General features: G+C 45.3%; 1 protein-coding gene across 1 annotated transcript in view; it reads left to right on the top strand.

Annotated features, from left to right (window-relative positions):
• Positions 1 to 15,850, top strand: part of LOC144507505 (fascin-3-like) — a 41,700-nt gene extending 25,850 nt beyond the window's left edge. Inside the window, exons 7-12 of the mRNA XM_078234630.1 lie at positions 4,382 to 4,552; positions 6,641 to 6,666; positions 8,416 to 8,460; positions 12,063 to 12,085; positions 12,959 to 13,059; positions 15,645 to 15,850. Of these exons, the coding sequence (XP_078090756.1) occupies positions 4,382 to 4,552; positions 6,641 to 6,666; positions 8,416 to 8,460; positions 12,063 to 12,085; positions 12,959 to 13,059; positions 15,645 to 15,850 (572 nt within the window). The remainder of the gene's footprint in view (positions 1 to 4,381; positions 4,553 to 6,640; positions 6,667 to 8,415; positions 8,461 to 12,062; positions 12,086 to 12,958; positions 13,060 to 15,644) is intronic.
• Positions 15,851 to 18,244: the final 2,394 nt, after the last annotated feature.

The following is an 18,244-nucleotide window of genomic DNA, read 5'->3' as shown; positions in this document are numbered from 1 at the left end:
CTGAATTTCTCCAGTGTTTTTCTGTTTTTCTGTTTTTATTACTTAGTGACTATCCTTTTAAAATGTTGACTGCAGTTCAGACCTCTGCACCAGGTTTAGTTCAAAAGATCGATGCAAGTTTAATCATAGACTGAAGGGGAATAATCCACATGTACACAGTGCGTTGTGATTACTTCACCTTGTCTAGGACTGACAGGCTCTTTTTAAATTTCAATGATTAAATATTCAAAAATCCTTTAATCCCAGTAACTCATTTGCAAGATATGAAAAGCATGTCCCTGCTGAAATCAGGAGGATCAGTCTTAGGGAAATATCCAGCCAGTTTGAATCGCCTGATGAAGGGATAAAAGACTTGTATTTATATAGCACCTTCCTTTTGTGACCTCAATATATCCCTATGTGTTTTGCAACAATAAAGTCATTTTGAAATGTAATCACTGTTGTGATGGAGCAGATGCAGCAACCAGTTTGTGTTTAATGATGCTGTTAGAAGGATTAATATTGTCCAAGACACCAGGTAGAACTCCCCTGCTTTCTTTGAATATTTTTAAATTCACTTATGGGAAGTGGGTGTCGCCGGCTGTACCAGCATTTGTTACCCATCCCTATTTGCCCTTGAACTGAGCGTCTTGCTGAGCCATATAAGAGTCAACCACATTGCTGTGGGTCTGGAATCACATGTAGGCCAGTCCAGGTATGGACGGCAGATTTCCTTTCCGAAAGGACTTTAGTGAGCCAGATGGGTTTTTATGATAATCAATAATTATTTAACGGCCATCATTAATTCCAGCTTTTTGTTGAATTCAAATTTCACCATCTACCATGGTGGGATTTGAACCTGGGTCCATAGAGGAATACTTTAGGTCTCTGGAATACTAGTCTCGTGACATTACCATTACATCATCGCCTCCCCTGAATAGTGCCAGGGGATTTTTCACATCTACCTGAGAGGGCAGAGAGAGCCTTAGAAATGCCTCATCTGAGCGTTTGTACTTACAACATGCAGCTCTCCCTCAAGAATCATAGAATTGTTACAGTGCAGAAAGAGGCTATTCAACCCATCACGCCTGCACCAACTTCTCAATTAAGCTTAATGACTTAGTGCCATTCCCCTACCTTTTCCCCCGTACCTCTGCACATTGTTTCTATTCAAATAATCATCTAACACCTGCTTGAATGCCTCGACTGAACGTACCTCCACCGCACTTTCAGGCTGTGCATTCCAGACCCCAACCACTCGCTGTGTGAAAAAGTTTTTTTTCTCACATCTCATTTGCTTCTTTTGCAAATCACTTTAAATCTTTCCCCTCCCGCTCTTGATCCTTTTACGAGGAGGAACAGTTTCTCCCTCTCTGCTGCGTCCAGCCCCCTCATGATTTTGAACATCTCAATCAAATCTCCTCTTAGTCTTCTTCTCTCCAAGAAGAACAGTCCCAACAACTTTAATTGTCTTCCTGCTTCAGCCATGGGGATTCCCGACCTCACTCACTCTATGCTCCAAAATAGACAGAAGGCAAAGGAAACAGGTTGGGATATCAGTCCCCTGCCTCCAAAATTCAATTCTCAAGCCTGGGAAAACCCCTTCCCCATCCTGGGAAAACCCCTTCCCCATCCTGGGAAAACCCCTTCCCCATCCTGGGAAAACCCCTTCCCCACCCTGGGAAAGTCCCTTCCCCATCCTGGGAAAACCCCTTCCCCACCCTGGGAAAACTCTTTCCCCACTCTGGAAAAATCTCCTTCCCTCAGTATGGGAAAACCCTTCCCAAGTCAATCTCCATTTTTAAAAAATCTATTGTTATTCTTCATAATTCTGAACCCAGGTCAACTTTAACCTTTCTTTAAATTCCTATTTTGTGAGATGTGGGTGTCGCTGGCTGGCCAGCATTTATTGTCCATCTCTAGTTGCCCTTGAGAAGGTGGTGGTGAGCTGCTTTCTTGAACCTCTGTTATCCCTGAGATGTAGATACACTCACAGTCCTGTTAGGAAAGGAATTCCAGGATTGTTGATCTCTTCCTCCAACCTTACACTTTCCATGTTTCTGGGTAGACCTCCCTGCTGTTTCCTTCAGCAATCCATGGTGAAGGATGTGCTAAGCCCTGGAAAACAATAGCAAGAGTTCTCAGGTCCCTATTTGAGAATAAGGCTTTGGAGTGACTTCCTGGCTGTCCAGTTTGGCCCCAACATTGACAAAGGCCTTCAATAGGAAGCCTGCATGGTGACACCTGAACTCTATGCAGCCTCAGTACAATGACCTTATTTGTTTAGCCTTATAGCTCAACTTTCAGTTTACTAATGACTAGAATCAGAATGATACATCATAGAAGAAAGTCATTCAGCCCACTGAGCCTGCTCTTTGGCAGAGCTATCCAAGTAGTCTCATTCCCTTGTTCTTTTCTCATAACTCTTCAGGTACTTTTTTCCCTCCAATTATTGATCAAATTTGCTTTTGAATTGAATCTGCTTCCATCACCTTTTCAAACGGTGAATCAGGAGGTGAAAGAGAGGGAGGGACATAAAACAATGACAATCACCAGGGGAAAAAAATACAGAGGAAAACAATGCAATCAGGCAGAGTCAACATGGTTTTGTGAAAGGGAAATCATGTTGACTAATTTATCGGAGTTCTTTGAGGAAGTAACAAGCAATGTCGTAACAGGGGAACCTGTGGATGTGCCGTACTTGGATTTCCAGAAGGCATTTGACAAGGTGGCACGTCAAAGGTTACTACATAAAATAAGAACTCATGGTGTAACATGTTAGCATGGATTGAGGCTTGATTAGCTAACACAAAGCAGAGTATGGATAAATGGGCCTTTTAGAGATTGGCCAGATGTCACTACTGGAGTGCCACAGGAATCAGTGCTGGGATCTTAACTTTTTACAATTTATATCAATGAGTTAGATGAAGGGATCAAATGCATGGTTACCAAATTTGCTGATGACACAAGATAGGTGGGGAAGTAAGCTGTGAAGAGAGCATTCGGAGTCTACAAGAGGGCATTGATAGATTAAGCGAATGGGGGGAAAATTGGCAAATGGAGTAAAATGTGAACTTGTCCACTTTGGCAAGAAGACTAGGAAAGCAGTATATTATTTAGATGGAGAGAGATTGGTGAACTCTGGAACAGAGGGATCTGGGCGACCTGGTACATGAATCAGGAAAAGTTAGTACGCAAGTACAGTGAGTGAATAGGAAGGCAAATGGAATGTTGTTTTTAACTGCAAGAGGGATGGGATATAAAGGTAGAGAAAAAAACAGAAAATGCTGGAAAATCTCAGCAGGCCTGACAGCATCCGTGGAGAGAGAATAGAGCTAATGTTTCGAGTCAGCATGACTCTTTGTCAGAGCTCTCTGAGGGTCATAAACCTTTGGATCTCATCTCCCCAGAGAGTGTGGAGACAGGGTCAATGAATATTTTTGAGGCAGAGGTATTTGGATTCTTGACAAACAAGGGAGTCAAAGTTTATTGCAGGGCAGGTGGAATATGGAGTTGAGGTCATAATCAGATCAGCCATGATCTTAATAGTGGTAGAACAGACTCGAGGGACTGAATGGCCTGCTCCTGCTCCTAATTTATATGTTTGTGTCTGGGATCATAAGAATCATAGAATCCCTACAGTGCAGAAGGAGGCCATTCGGCCCATCGAGTCTGCACCTACAACAATTCCACCCAGGCCCTAACCCGTAACCCCATGAATGTACATTGCTAATCTCCCTGACACTAAGGGGTGATTTAGCATGGCCAAACAACCTAACCTACACATCTTTGAAATGTGGGAGGAAACCGGAGCACCCGGAGGAAACCCACGCAGACACAGGGAGAACGTGCAAACTCCACACAGACAGTCACCCAAGGATAGAATTGAACCCGGTTCCCTGGAGCTGTGAGGCACAACAGTAATGACTGGACATGATTGTTGAGTTACCATCACTCCCACATCTCTTATCGCCTTACCATTCGCCACTTCAATTAAGAATATATTCCCCATGTTTTCTTCCAACATGTAAGATATGTAACATGTAACTATTGAATCTCATCCACAATAGTTCGACAGTACAATACATACTGGCCAGGTTTACTGTAACTTCTCCTTATCTGCTTCACCAGATTATGTGTGCCCTCTCCCTCCAACTTAGTGCCTTTTGTCATTGTGAACATTTTACATTGTGTTTCTCAATCTAGATCATTAACATGAATCAGAAACTGTGGGCCTTCCAATACTGATCACTGGGTAATTCCTCAACACAGCTCTCTAGTTGTACATTACTCCATGTCCTAATGGTTTGTTGGACACAGTTCATTGAACATAACCCAGTTTCAACCGCACAATTGTATGGTAAATGTTTTACTCTAATACTGTCTCTGATTTCCTTTCCAGGACCGAATGAGGAGTTTACCATAAGGCTGGCGAATCGTCCCTTCCTGATCCTACGTGGTGAACATGGTTACATTGCCACTGACTGCCACTCAGACCAGCTCCAGTGCAGCAGACGTAGCTATGAAATCATCCGATTGACACAATGCAAAGGTGGCTTCTATCACTTCCAAGGCAAGTGGCTGGCTTTCCCATCGCTGTAACAAAGTTCTTGAAGCCATTCTCATGGGCTTCTGCCACAAACTCTGTTCCTTCACCACTGACTCCAAACCTCTCCCTCTCTGAGGCGAAACCAAGCTGTCCACAACATCAGCGTCCAATTTGACCCTGAGCTGGGATTCCGACCCCATATCCTCTACATCATCAAGTCTGCCTCTGTAATATCACCAATCCTATCTCAGCCCATCTGCTACTGAAACACTCAGCTATGGTATTCTTACCTCCAGGTTTGACCACTCCAATACTCTCCACACCTGCCTCACCTTCACAAAACCTCAGCTCATCCAAAGCTCATGTCCTAACTCAGACCAGGTCCTGTTTGCCTATCCTTCCTGCACTGACTGGCCCACAGATCCAACAATGCCTCATTTTAAATTCCCAAGCTTTGTTAAAATCTGTGACTTTCCCTTCCCTGCTCCAACCCCACTACCCTCCAACACCACAGGGCTCCTCCCATTCTGCTCTTTTGCTCATCCCTAAACTATATTTCTCCATCATTGGCAGCCGTGCCATCAGCTGCCTGGGCCCTAAGCTCTGGAATTTCCTCTCAGATTAACTCTCTTTCTCTCTGCTACTCTCTCCTCCTTTAAGTTGTTCAAGGTGGACAAGGTAGTCAAGAAGGCATATGGCATGCTGGCCTTCATCGGTCGGGGCATTGAGTATAGGAATTGGAAATTCATGTTGCAGCTTTATAGAACCTTAGTTAGGCCACACTTGGAATATAGTGTTCAATTCTGGTCGCCACACTACCAGAAAGATGTGGAGGCTTTGGAGAGGGTACAGAAAAGATTTACCAGGATGTTGCCTGGTATGGAGGGCATTAGCTATGAAGAGAGTTTGGAGAAACTTGGTTTGTTCTCACTGGAACGACGGAGGTTGAGGGGAGACCTGATAGAAGTCTACAAGATTATGAGGGGCATGGACAGAATGGATAGTCAGAAGCTTTTTCCCAGGGTGGAAGAGTCAATTACTAGGGGACATAGGCTTATGGTGCGAGGGGCAAGGTTTAAAGGAGATGTACGAGGCAAGACTTTTACACAGAGGATGGTGGGCGCCTGGAACTCGCTGCTGTGGGAGTTGGTGGAAGCAGATACAAAGAACAAAGAACAAAGAACAATACAGCACAGGAACAGGCCCTTCGGCCCTCCAAGCCCGCGCCGCTACCCGGTCCAGGATTGAATCCTGAATCCAGGATCCCCGCCCAATTTTCCAGCCTATCTACATACCAATATCCTATCCACCGAGCTGTCCCCCACAGCTACGATGCTTTGTTCATTACAACCTATTAACTCACCCCCACCCCCCCATTCCAGACCATGTGATCTCCAGGGAGAGGCGAAAACCCAGAGTGAAAAACCCCAGGGCCAATATGGGGAAAAAAAAAATCTGGGAAATTCCTCTCCGACCCCCTGAGGCGATCGAAACGAGTCCAGGAGATCACAATGGCCCTGATCGGAAAATGCTTCCAACCCTAGTCATTTCCACTTCCACGAGAAACAAGGAACAATTAGCCCGCGCCGCTCCCTGGTCCAAACTAGACCACTCTTTTGTATCCCTCCATTCCCACTCCGTTCATATAGCTGTCTAGATAAGTCTTAAACGTTCCCAGTGTGTCCGCCTCCACCACCTTGCCCGGCAACACATTCCAGCCCCCACGACCCTCTGTGTGAAATATGTCCTTCTCTTATCTGTGTTAAACCTCCCCCCCTTCACCTTGAACCTATGACCCCTCGTGAACGTCACTCAAAATCAAAAGTGATATGATTTTGTCATTTGTGGTCATACTTTTTTTAAACTTCCACCATCTCTCCACAAAATTATAAACTGCACTAAGTCAGGCACATTAAATCATTATTGATAGTGAGTTTTAAGGGACGTCTGAACAAATACATGAATAGGTTGGGAATGGAGGGATATGGTCCCTGGAAGAGTAGGGGGTTTTAGTTCAATCGGGCAGCATGGTCAGTGCAGGTCTGGAGGGCTGAAGGGCCTGTTCCTGTGCTGTAATTTTCTTTGCTCTTTGTTCTTTGTTCTTTTTCCCAGGGTCGAAGGGTAAATTACTTGGAGGTGTAGGTTGAAAGTGAGAGGGGGAAAGTTTCAAAGAGATGGAAGGGGCAAGTTTTTCACACAGAGGATGGTGAATGCCTGGAACGCGCTGCCGGGGGAGGTGGTGGAAGCAGATTCTATAACAACGTTCAAGAGGCATCTGGATAGATACATGAATAGGCAGGGAATAGAGAGATATGGAACAATTAGAGGCAAGAAAACATTTGATTAGAGAGGCATCTGTGTCGGCACAGACTTGGTGGGCCGAAGGGCCTGATCCTGTGCTGCACTGTTCTTTGTTCTTTGTTCTCCTTAAGTTCCACCTCTTTGAGTAAACTGTTGGTCACCTGACCAAGCATCTACATCAAAACTTCCTCTTCTTTATATCTGAGCCCTCTTGTTAGAAAGGCTAACATTCCATTAGCCCTTTGACTATTTTTTGTCCTTAACATTTGCGTGATCTGTGTGCATGGACCCCTAACGCTTTGATCCATTTTAAAGGTATGGAAATCTACCCTTTTAATACAAAACGGAATTTAAGATGGGGTGGCACGGTGGCACAGTAGTTAGCACTGCTGCCTCACAGCGCCAGGGACCCAGGTTCAATTCCGGCCTCGGGTCACTGTCTGTGTGGAGTTTATACATTCTCCCTATGTCTGCATGGGTTTCCTCCGGGTGCTCTGATTTACTCCCACAGTCCAAAGATGTGCGGGTTAGGTGGATTGGCCATGCGAAATTGCCCCTTAGTGTCAGGGGGACTAACAGGGTAAATGTGTGGGGTTATGGGGATAGGGCCTAGGTGGAATTGTTGTCGGGATTGGGTTTGAATCCCACCAAGGCAGATGTTGAAATTTGAATTCAACAAAAACCTGGAATTAAAAATCTAATGATGACCGAGGACGACTAATGTCCTTCAGGGAAGGAAATCTGCAATCCAGTGCCACAGCAAAGTGGTTGACTCTTAATACCCTCTGAAACCTTCTGGCAAACCATTCAGCAATTAGGGATGTGCAATAAATGCTGGCCCAGCCAGTGACGCCCACATCCTCTCAATAAAAAATATAACAACTTTAACATAATGAAGCAATCCAAAATGCTTCACAGGAGAATTATGAAACAAAGTAACATACTGTAATGGATCAAAGATGACTCAATGTGGCTTGTATCAACAGGCTTTATTGCCAAGTAAAGAATAATACATATATATTATATACACAAGGTCAGATTACAATGTGCACTACACGACTCCCTGACTCCAACTGCAAGTCCCTCCTTGACCTAGGGCACATGCCCTCCTGCCGATTGGCTCAGCATCCATAGTGTCCTTGCCGATCACGTGGCCCTCAGGAAACCCCTCCCCGTTAAAATCTGAAATTCTCCGAAAGAAAAACAAAGAATAGGTTTAGTAAGATACGCAATAGGCTTTTATGTATCAGGGTCTCAAGAAAGCTCACTGGAAAACTCATCAAAGGTTTAATCGGTCTGGACACTTCGGAGCTTTGGCAGAGCGCTTCTGTTCGGCTTTTGGCTCTTCTAAATTTAAAGTTAAAGTCCAGTGACAATTCCACTATGTCACCCCCACCCAGACGGGACAGACTCATCAATCCAGGATCGATTGGCTCTGAGGCAGCTTCTGGCCCCTCACTCTCCACAACTATTGATTGCTCCGGTCCCATATTTTCCAACCCAAATCCCAGTAAACCAGCCCTGGTATTCCCTGCAGGTGCCGCCTGTGGATCTCCTTTACTGCCCTTTACTGCTCTCCTCCTCAGGTGGTCCACGTGTTTCCTGTGCTTGCAGCCTTGAACCTCCACAACGTAGGAGGCCGGTCCTGTTCTCTCCATTATTTTACCAGCCACCTATGCCAGGTCTGCTGTGAAATTTCTAACCAAGACTGCATCTTTTACTTCAAACATTATGGGGCATAAAGCGCTTAGCGCGATTGGCACTGGTTTTCGTGACTGGTGCCCTTTTATGAGCGTGGATTTCTGGCGTGGTCAGAGCCTCTCATCGGAAATGGGTGAGAGACAGATTAATGCATGTAAATTTATTTAATGCTGTTTTACATCTGCTTAGCGATCCTGACACTCAATTGTCCGGCTTCGTCCCCCTTTATGACCTCACCGGGAAAGTTCTCGACAGCCAGGAATAAGCACGCTCCCCATGAACAGGGAGCAAAAGACTTGGCCTCGCCGGTGGAACCGGAGGCCATTGAGGGCCCCTGGGGAAGCCCCCACGGTGGCACTGCCAGTCTGGCACTGCCCAAGGGGCACCCCCCTTGGGCAGTGCCAGACTGGCAGTCCCACTCTGGCACCTGGGCAATGTCCACCGGGCAGTGGCAGGGGTGGGGATAATGGGGAGGGGCCAGAGGGGGCAGGACTAATGGGGGGAATGGGGGAGTGGCTAATGGGGGGAATGAGTAATGGGGAGGGACTAATGGGGGAGGGGGCTCTGCTGCCACTCAGCAGGGATTGGTAGGAGGGGGAGGGAGGGTGGTGGGTCTATGATCAGTGGGCAGAGGACAGTGGGTCCACGATCGGTGGGAGAGGGGGGTCCGCGATTGGTCTGGGCAGTGGAGGGGGGGTCAGCGGTATCTTGGGCCACGGGCCCCCGCAATTGCAGCGGGGGGAGCTGCTTAAGGCTGCCTGCACTAGCAGGGGCCTGACAGCTCTCTCTCTGTCTGTCAGAGCCCTGGCTATTGCTAATGTGCATGTGCAGCATCAGAGGCCTGCACATGCGCACTACCTCCCTCTGCAGGGAGCGTTATGGGGAACATTATGCCCCACCCATAGGCTTCTGCAGCAAGCAACAGACTTGCTCAAACTCTTGCAGGCAGAGGGTCTAAAAACACTCCCAAATGACGGATCTCAAACTCTCCCAGTTTCAAGTCCGCCCAGCATCTAGAAAAAAAATGGTAAAATCGACCCCCCTGTTTTTCCTTCCTGAATCGTGACTTTCCTTCTGGGGGGCTGACCTGGCCTCCACCCTCCCTGCCAAATTAGGGAATACCATGTTCAACTGTGCTTTTAAATGAAACCCCATCAGTAACGCAGCTGGCGTGACCCCTGTAGTCATGTTTGGGGTGATGTTATATGATATTGGAAAACCTGCTCTGTGCAAAGTAAGTCGCCTATTCACCTGTTTTTTTTTATTGACAACTTAAATGTTTGTCCTGCACACTCTGCCAACCCTCTTAATTCTAGGTGGTAAGGTGCCAACCTCACATGGCAAATGCCATTGGTGATGATACTATGCCTTTAAGAAATGTATTTATATCATGTTTCTTGTGAGGGGTATGTTTATAATTCAGTTCTGTTTTATATCGTGCCAATTTGTCTGAACCAGGCAGCTCACATACTGAGAATGCAGGCTAATTATTAATTTTAACTATGGGTGTGTTTGTGTCAATCAGAGTTAATTCATTTTTGTTTATTTTGTTTTTTCCCCTGGAGTTTCAGAGTAGGGTTTTGATTAGGGTGATTGACAAGAGAGAGAGTCATGTGCTAATGGGAGGAGCTAAGCTAACAGGGAAAAGCAAGCAGTTCCTGCCTGGTCCTGAAAGAAGCAAGAGGTGTCTCTGTCTCTCTCTCTCTCTGGAGGCTGCTGTTTAAGTGTTAGAAGCCAAAGAACAAAGAACAGTACAGCACAGGAACAGGTCCTTCAGCCCTCCAAGCCTGCGGTGAACATGATGCCTACCTAAACTAAAACTTATGCACTTACAGAGTCCATATCCTTTCACTTCCTTCCTATTCATGTATTCGTCTAGATGCCCCTTAACTGCCGCTAATGTAACTGCTCCCGCCACCTTCCTGGGCAGCGCATTCCAGACATTCACAACCCTCTGTGTAAAAAAACTTGCCTCGCACATCTCCTCTAAACTTTTCCCCACGCACTTTAAACCTATGAAAGACACGTGTCTCTCTGGCTCTCTCTCTCCCGAAATGTTCAAAGACTCTGGGACTGTTAACAAGTAAAAACGTGTAAACCTCTGTTATTTGCTAACTGGTTTTGAAGAGGAGTTTAAGTCTATAAGAGAACTATTGCTTAAATTGGAACTAATAGAGATAGGTTAGCAGTTAAAAACTGTATCTTGTCATGTTTAAGTATTGTTCATTTGATAAAATTAAGCTAATTCATTCATTATAGTTAAACTGTATTGTTAAATAAAGTTTGTTTTCATAAAAGCTTCCTAGCGTGTTAATAGAATCACACCTGGAGTGAAGCACCTTATCTTCACACTAATGCCAAAATAGAAAAACTGTTGGGGTCTAGTCGGGTTTCATAGCATATCTTGGGATTTCTGTTCTGGTACCCTATCGCATTGGACTTGAGAAATTTGTGGAGTTCTTCCGCTGTGAATGATGTGCCATTGTCCGACACAACCACTTCTGGAATGACATGGATAGCGAATACCTTCCTTAACTTGTCGATGGTGGCCATGGCTGTTGTGCACTTCATCAACTGAACGTCTAACCACTTGGATTGTGTGTCTACTCGTATAAGAAACATATGGCCCATGAATGGCCCAGCAAAATCTATATGTAGCTGAGCCCATGGTCAACCTGGCCACTCCCATAGATGCAAATTTGCCGGTGGTGGTAAAGCATGTTGGCTTCGCAACTAGGGCATTGACTAACCATCTGTTCTATTTCCTTGTCAATGCCTGGCCACCGTCTCTTAAAAGACTCTATCGAGTTTGCCTCCACCACCATTGACGGCAGCCGATTCCACTCACCCACCACCCTCTGAGTGAAAAACTTACCCCTGACATCTCCTCTGTACCTACTCCCCAGCACCTTAAACCTGTGTACTCTCGTAGCAGCCATTTCAACCCTGGGAAAAAGCCTCTGAGAATCCACCCGATCTATACCTCTCAACATCTTGTACACCTCTGTCAGGTCACCTCTCATCCATCATCTCTCCAAGGAGAAAAGACCGAGCTCCCTCAACCTATCCTCATAAGGCATGCCACCCAATCCAGGCAACATCCTTGTAAATCTTCTCCGCACCCTTTCGATAATTTCTACATCCTTCCTGTAATGAGGCGACCAGAACTGAGCACAGTACTCTAAGTGGGGTCTGACGAGGGTCTTATAAAGCTGCACCATTATCTCCTGACTCCTAAACTCAATCCCTCGATTGATGAAGGCCAGCACACCATACGCCTTCTTAACCACCTCCTCCACCTGTGAGGCCGATTTAAGAGTCCTATGGACCCGGACCCCAAGCTCTGATTTTCTACTTTAGCAGTGTTTTAACAACTCTGATTTCTCATACCACCACCCTTGCATGACCATCTTTTTTACTTCTGCCAATGCATGGGCCCACTCTTAGCACCATTCACGCTGGCAGGATTTTCCCATCCCACCGCAGTGAACAGAGATTTGTCTGGCCACCAAATTCTCCAACTTCGCTGCAGTTGGAGTATGGCGTGAACGGCAGGTAAGATCATGTCCATGGTCTCTTTCTGTTCACAATCTTATGTGTTTTGCCGAGACTGGCAAGGTGTCTACCAAATTTAGAGCCAGTATAATCTCTTGAGAAAGCAGTAGTGATACTAATGTTTGTGGCAAAGACAACCATCTAAGAGCGTCCATGTGTGATATCTGCGTTCCAGGACGATGCTGAAACATATAAATGTAGACTGCTAACAAAAGAGTCCATCTCTGCACCCTTGCAGAGGCAATTGGTGGCACCAGCTTATCTTCTCTGAAGAGACCTAAAACTGGCTGGTGGTCTAAGATTATTGTAAAATATCAGCGATAAATATACTGATGGAACTCTTTGACCACAGAAATGACAGCCAAGCTTTCCTTGTCTATTTGGAAGTATTTCTACTCTGCCTCGGACAACATTCTAGAAGCGAAGGCAATCGGCCTTTCTGCATCATCAGGCATCGAGTGGGATAAAACAGCTCCCACTCCACACAGTGAGGCATTGCAGGTTACTATCGAGGGTTTGTTTGGGTCGAAATGCACCAACAAGGCAGAACCCGTTTAACTTTTATGAAGGTGTCTTTTGATTCTTCTCCCCATTTCCATCTTTGGTGTTTTTTAATAGTTGGTGAAGTGGGGCTTTGATGACAGAGACATTGAAAAAAGATCTGCCATAGTAGTTTTCCATCCCCAGAAATGATTTCAGCTCAGATGCAGCTTTTGGCCTTGATGGCTTTTACATTTTCTTCCAAGGGATGTAATCCTTTTCAATCAACCCTGAATCCTAAGTAGGTAACTTCATCTGATTGGAATGTACATTTCTCCCATTTCTACTTCACTCCTGCTTTCTTAAACCTTCTCGATACTTTTTCTAAATTAGATCTGTGTACTTCAGGTCAGGTACCAGGGATGAGTATGTCGCCCAGATAAGCCACTACATCGGGGATACCTTGCAAAAGGCTCTCCATCGTACACTGGGAAGTCAGAGTCCAAAAGGCAGCCTTGTATACTGGTGAAAACCCTTGTATATGGTGATTGTCACCAACGTTTGCAAGTCCTCATCCAGCTCCAGCTGCTAATAGGCAAGGCTGAGGTCCAAGTTCGTATATGTTAAACTTCCTGCTAGTTTAGAACAGAGTACTTCAATTCTGGGAATGATGTACCTGTCTGTCTGTGTTCCTCTATTAACGGTTAACTTGTAATCCCCACAAATTTCCTACTGTCGGATCTAGTTTCAGAATGGGGACTGCGGATGCAGCCCATTCGGAGAACTGTACAGACTTTATGATACCTAAATCTTCCAGCCACCTGAGCTTCACTTTCCACCTTCTGATGAAGGGCATAAGGCAGCCAGTGAGCCCATAAAAAATATAGGCGTGGCTTCCTGATTCAGATACATTTTAGCCTTAACTCCTTCTCTGCATCCTAATTCGTCTCTGAAGACCTCGGAATATTTATACATCAGCTCCTAAAAACCTCCATCCTTGAGGTTTAATATTCCCAGCCACTTTGGCTGTATTTGCTTTAACCAATCACAGCCCACTAAACAAGGTTTGTAACCCTTGATTACCAAGACCGACAGCTTTGCTGTCTGCTCCTGATACACCACATTACTGTTGCTGCACCCAGAGTCTGCAGAGTCTCTCTGGGATATTTGTTGTAATGACTTTAATCAGGCCATTGAAGTTGGTCAATTGGAATATGAACTTCCTGATTAAGGGGCCAATTAATGGGCCAATCAGGGAGATTTTACTTTGTATATAACCGGGAGTGTCAGTTCCTCTGGCACTCCTGGAGGTAGATTGCTGACTGACAGCACTCTGTATACTGCTGTTGGAATTGTCAATAAAAGGATTCTGGTGAAGGGACTTCTGCCTCCGTGAACTTATTTCATTTGTACAGTATATGTATATATGGTGCCTGACTCACTTAATCTCAATAGTTGGAGTCCATTTTGAAGATAATAAAATGCCAGTTCCCCTATGACTGTGACCGCTGCCCCTATATCCACTTCCGTTTTGAGTGCTTTGCCATTTACCAGCAAAGTTATCTCTATTTGGGACACTTTGTTGAGCTGGACCAGGGTTAGGGTGAACGGCAGGGATCCCCTGCTGGGCTCCTCATCCAAATTCTTCAAGAGAGTTACGCTAATAGTTGCTGTCTTTTGCACTGACTGTACTGGTTGCTTCGCTCTGCACCAGGCTTTTAAGCGACCTTGTCTATTACACCTGAACCACACATAATTCTTGCATCGACAGACTTCTTGGGAGTGTTCTCCCCCACATTGAAAACTCACTTTAGCCCTCAGTGTTGCACTTCTTCTATCGGGCTTTGATGCACCCGCTCCTGGGCTGTTTTGCCCAGTTGTTTCTCTCCCCAAATGATTTATCTCATTTGGCACGCTTTGCAAACCTTGCAACTCTGTTATGCCCTGTTCGCCACATTCAGTCTCCTGGGCCAACTTCAATTCTGGTCTCCATCAACAACTTTTTTTGCATTATCAAGCTGTTTATACCACAGACCATTCTGTCCCTTAATGTTTCTGCTAATGTTGGACCAAACTCTCAGTGTTCTGTCAGTCCCCTAAGTCTTGCCACGAAGCCTGAGACTGTCTCCCTTGGCTCACAGCTTACCGTATGAAACTTGTATCTCAGCATAATGACTGAGAGATGTGGGGGGAGGCGGGGGGTTAGAATGATTATTGACAAGCTCCACAATCTGGTCAAAATACTTTGGGGGGTGATCTTACATTCTCGCCCTGCCAGTCAATAAGCAGGGCGAGCCGGTAAGATCACGAGAGAGCTGGAAGAACGGAGACAGTGTTAGTGGAGAGGGTCAAAGTTAATATCATAGTTCAGCATCAAATAATCATAGAATCCCTACAGTGCAGAAAAGAGACAGTCTCAAGCAGGCCATTCGGCCCATCAAGTCTGCACGACCTTCCAACAGAGCATCTTACTCAGGCCCTAACCCGGTAATACCACATATTTACACCACTAACCCCCCTAACCTACACATCTTTGGACGCTAAGGGGCAATTTATCATGGCCAATCCACTTAACCCGCGCATCTTTGGACTATGGGAGGAAACCGGAGCTCCCAGAGGAAACCCACGCAGACACACGGAGAACATACAAACTCCACACAGACAGTGACCTAAGCTGGGAATTGAACCCAGGTCCCTGAGGTTGTGAGGTAGCTGTGCTAACCACTGTGCCACTGTGCATTCCCATCTGAAATTCCCTTGGCCCAAGAATGCTCACGTGCAATGTAAATGTCTTAGTTGATGCATTAGATTAACTGGGGTCTTATTCCAAGTCTCTTGTGTTTTGTATTTTGTTTTTAGTGCTTGCAATGACTCCATGGGTGGGATTTTCCAGCCACGCTCACCCCAAGGCTGGAAAGGTCGACAGACATTTGCATGGTCCTGTCCCGCCCGCTATGATTCCCGTAGCAGGTGAGATGGGAAAATTCCGCCCCATGAGTCTAGTCTACAGTGCTCTGTTTGATTATATTTTCCTCATGATAGACACATGAATAAACCTCTCTTCTGTTTCATTCCTCAGGGAACAATGGGAAGTTCTGGACTATGAAACCCAATGGCATTTTCTCCATCTCGGGAGAAACTCCCCTGGATTTCTCCATCGAAATCCATGCAAACAACTTACTGACAATCAAAGCTCCGAATGGCTGCTATCTGTGCAGTGACCACAATGGTGTGCTGAGTGCATTGAGCACAGTTATCAACAGTGACAGTCTGTGGGAATTCTAGACCTTATTCAGACAGAGGTAACCTTTACTCATTAGCTTCTGTTAAATCTAGGGGGGGGGAAAGCCCTTTGAAAGATTGAATGTGACATTTGCTCTCAGGGAAATTTGCTGGGACAAGCAGGAGTGTTGGGTGGAAAGTAATTTTCAACCCCATTTTCAGGAGGGATTGAGATAAGAATGGCACTGTGGTACTTACTGTCCTATTCCTGACAACATCCAACCCAAGTCTATTTTGGTGCAGGATAGGAAACAGATGAGCAACACTCCCATTTGAAACCACTGGGAATCTATTCAAAACATGCAAATGTACAGGTGCGCAATCACACTGCCCGCTACCCAAAATCAGCCCCTCCAAACCTTACACCAACTTCAGGTTGCTGCTTCACTCCCTACTTGCCTTTCTAATATCGTAAAAATGTTTTCTTTTCATGCGTTCCTTCTCAATATGTTCCATTATATATTTGTGTATGCACATTTAAATTTGAAACTACACCTGCAAAATAGTTGTGGTTCTGCACCCTCCTCCGGTGTAGGCACTACAGTCTGGACACTGATTCGTATTGGTTAAGATTAAGCGTCAGATTTAGCCCAAGATCAGAGGCAATGCCTTTTCTTGTCAGCTTGGATCTTGTATATCTCTCTTCTGGGGACCATGAATTGGGTTCAATTTGAATTGGTTTTTGGAGCAAGCAAGGAGATGGATTAAGGACGTGCCCTGTCCACTCTGCGCATTAGCTTTGTAACTTGGAGAATGTAGTTGTTTTTTTTAAGACTTGTCTGCATCAGAGGGCCCTCTAGTGTTCAATTAATAATATTCAGGGAGAACACATATCACTGGGCTCGAGAATGCAGAGGCCAGTTGTCCCTCATGGTAAAGGAACTGTGGCATTGGGCTAGACGCACAGCCAAAGATGAAAGGGTAACAGCCGTAACTGATGAACTACCCATTTCCACTCACACTGACCTGTCACCTACAAATATTTGAGGAGCAAATGATCATAGCAGAGCCTGGGCATTAATAATCAGTGGCAGCAACAGAATCATACAACAGGGACAAGTATGTATTCAATTCCCTTTTGAAAGTTACAATTGAATCTGCTTCCATTGTCCTTTCCAACAGTGGGATTTGAACTCCCTTTCTCCCACATCATAATAACTCACTGCGTTAAAAATCCCACCGCCACTCTGGCATCTTCACCAATTGTTGCCTTAAAGCCTCTCTGCCTCCTTATTTACAACATTAGAATACATCATTATTTTGAACGCCTCGATTAAACCTCCTCTTAGCCTTCTCTGCTTGAAAGAGAACAATGCCAGCTTCTCTGATCTCTCCACCTAACTCAATTCCTTCATCCGTGACACCATCTCACTCAATCAGGCAACAGCATTGTCAACATGGAGACATTGGTGGGAATAACAGAATACAATCCCCAAAGAAGCATCAGTCAAAACCCACAGGCTCGTTTAATGAAAGTATAGCACGATTCTATTTTTTTTATTCGTTCATGGGACATGGGAGTCGCTGGCTGGGCCACCATTTAATGCCCATCCCTAGTTGTCCTTGCTCAGGGAGTCAACCACATTGCTGTGGCTCTGGAGTCACATGTAGGCCAGACCAGGTAAGGATGGCAGATTTCCTTCCTTAAAGGACATTAGTGAACTGGATGAGTTTTTCCGACAATCGACAATGGTTTCCAGGTCACCAGTAGATTCTTAATTCCAGATATTTTTTATTGAATTCAAATTCCACCATCTGCCGTGGCAAGATTCGAACCTGGGTCCCCAGAGCATTAGCTGAGTTTCTGGATTAATAGTCGAGCAATAATACCACTAGGCCATCATCTCCCCTGTTGTATGCCAAGATTATAAACAGATAGTGTTGCAGAAAGGGCCAAAAATTGTGGGATACTTTGTAAACCTCTGAAATAACTGAATTTGCTTAACTCAACCAATGGGAAACAGAATCCTGGCACTCCAATCTTTTCCACTAAGCAGCCTCTTTTATTAAAATTTGACTTTATGGGAAGAGGGCGTCGGGTCGTCAGTAGCTGATTATTTTAACTCAATTCTACTTTGTATATCCAGGTGAGACAAAGAGATTCAGAGGAACTTGGGACCAAAAGTTGAGAGTGCAACAGGGAAAACTGTTCCCCCTCGATGATGAAGAAGGTGGTTGTGGAAATTGTTCTGCTTAGTTGAGACTTTCTGTTAAGTGTTGAGCCTGTATCTAAAGTGATTCCTATATCTCCTGGAAACGTGTGAACTGAGCTCTCCCTTATTTTTGGTAGGTGAAATATTGAGAGGAACGCATTTTATTTTTTTAAAAGTTTCTTTTGCTAATTTGGTCTTCATGAGGAACTTGTGAAGCCTCAGTGGCAAGGAGGAAATGGGTGAC

Source organism: Mustelus asterias, chromosome 19 (assembly GCF_964213995.1).
Source record: "Mustelus asterias chromosome 19, sMusAst1.hap1.1, whole genome shotgun sequence".
Taxonomy (NCBI): Eukaryota; Metazoa; Chordata; class Chondrichthyes; order Carcharhiniformes; family Triakidae; genus Mustelus; species Mustelus asterias.
This window is presented reverse-complemented; position numbering and strand designations above follow the sequence as displayed.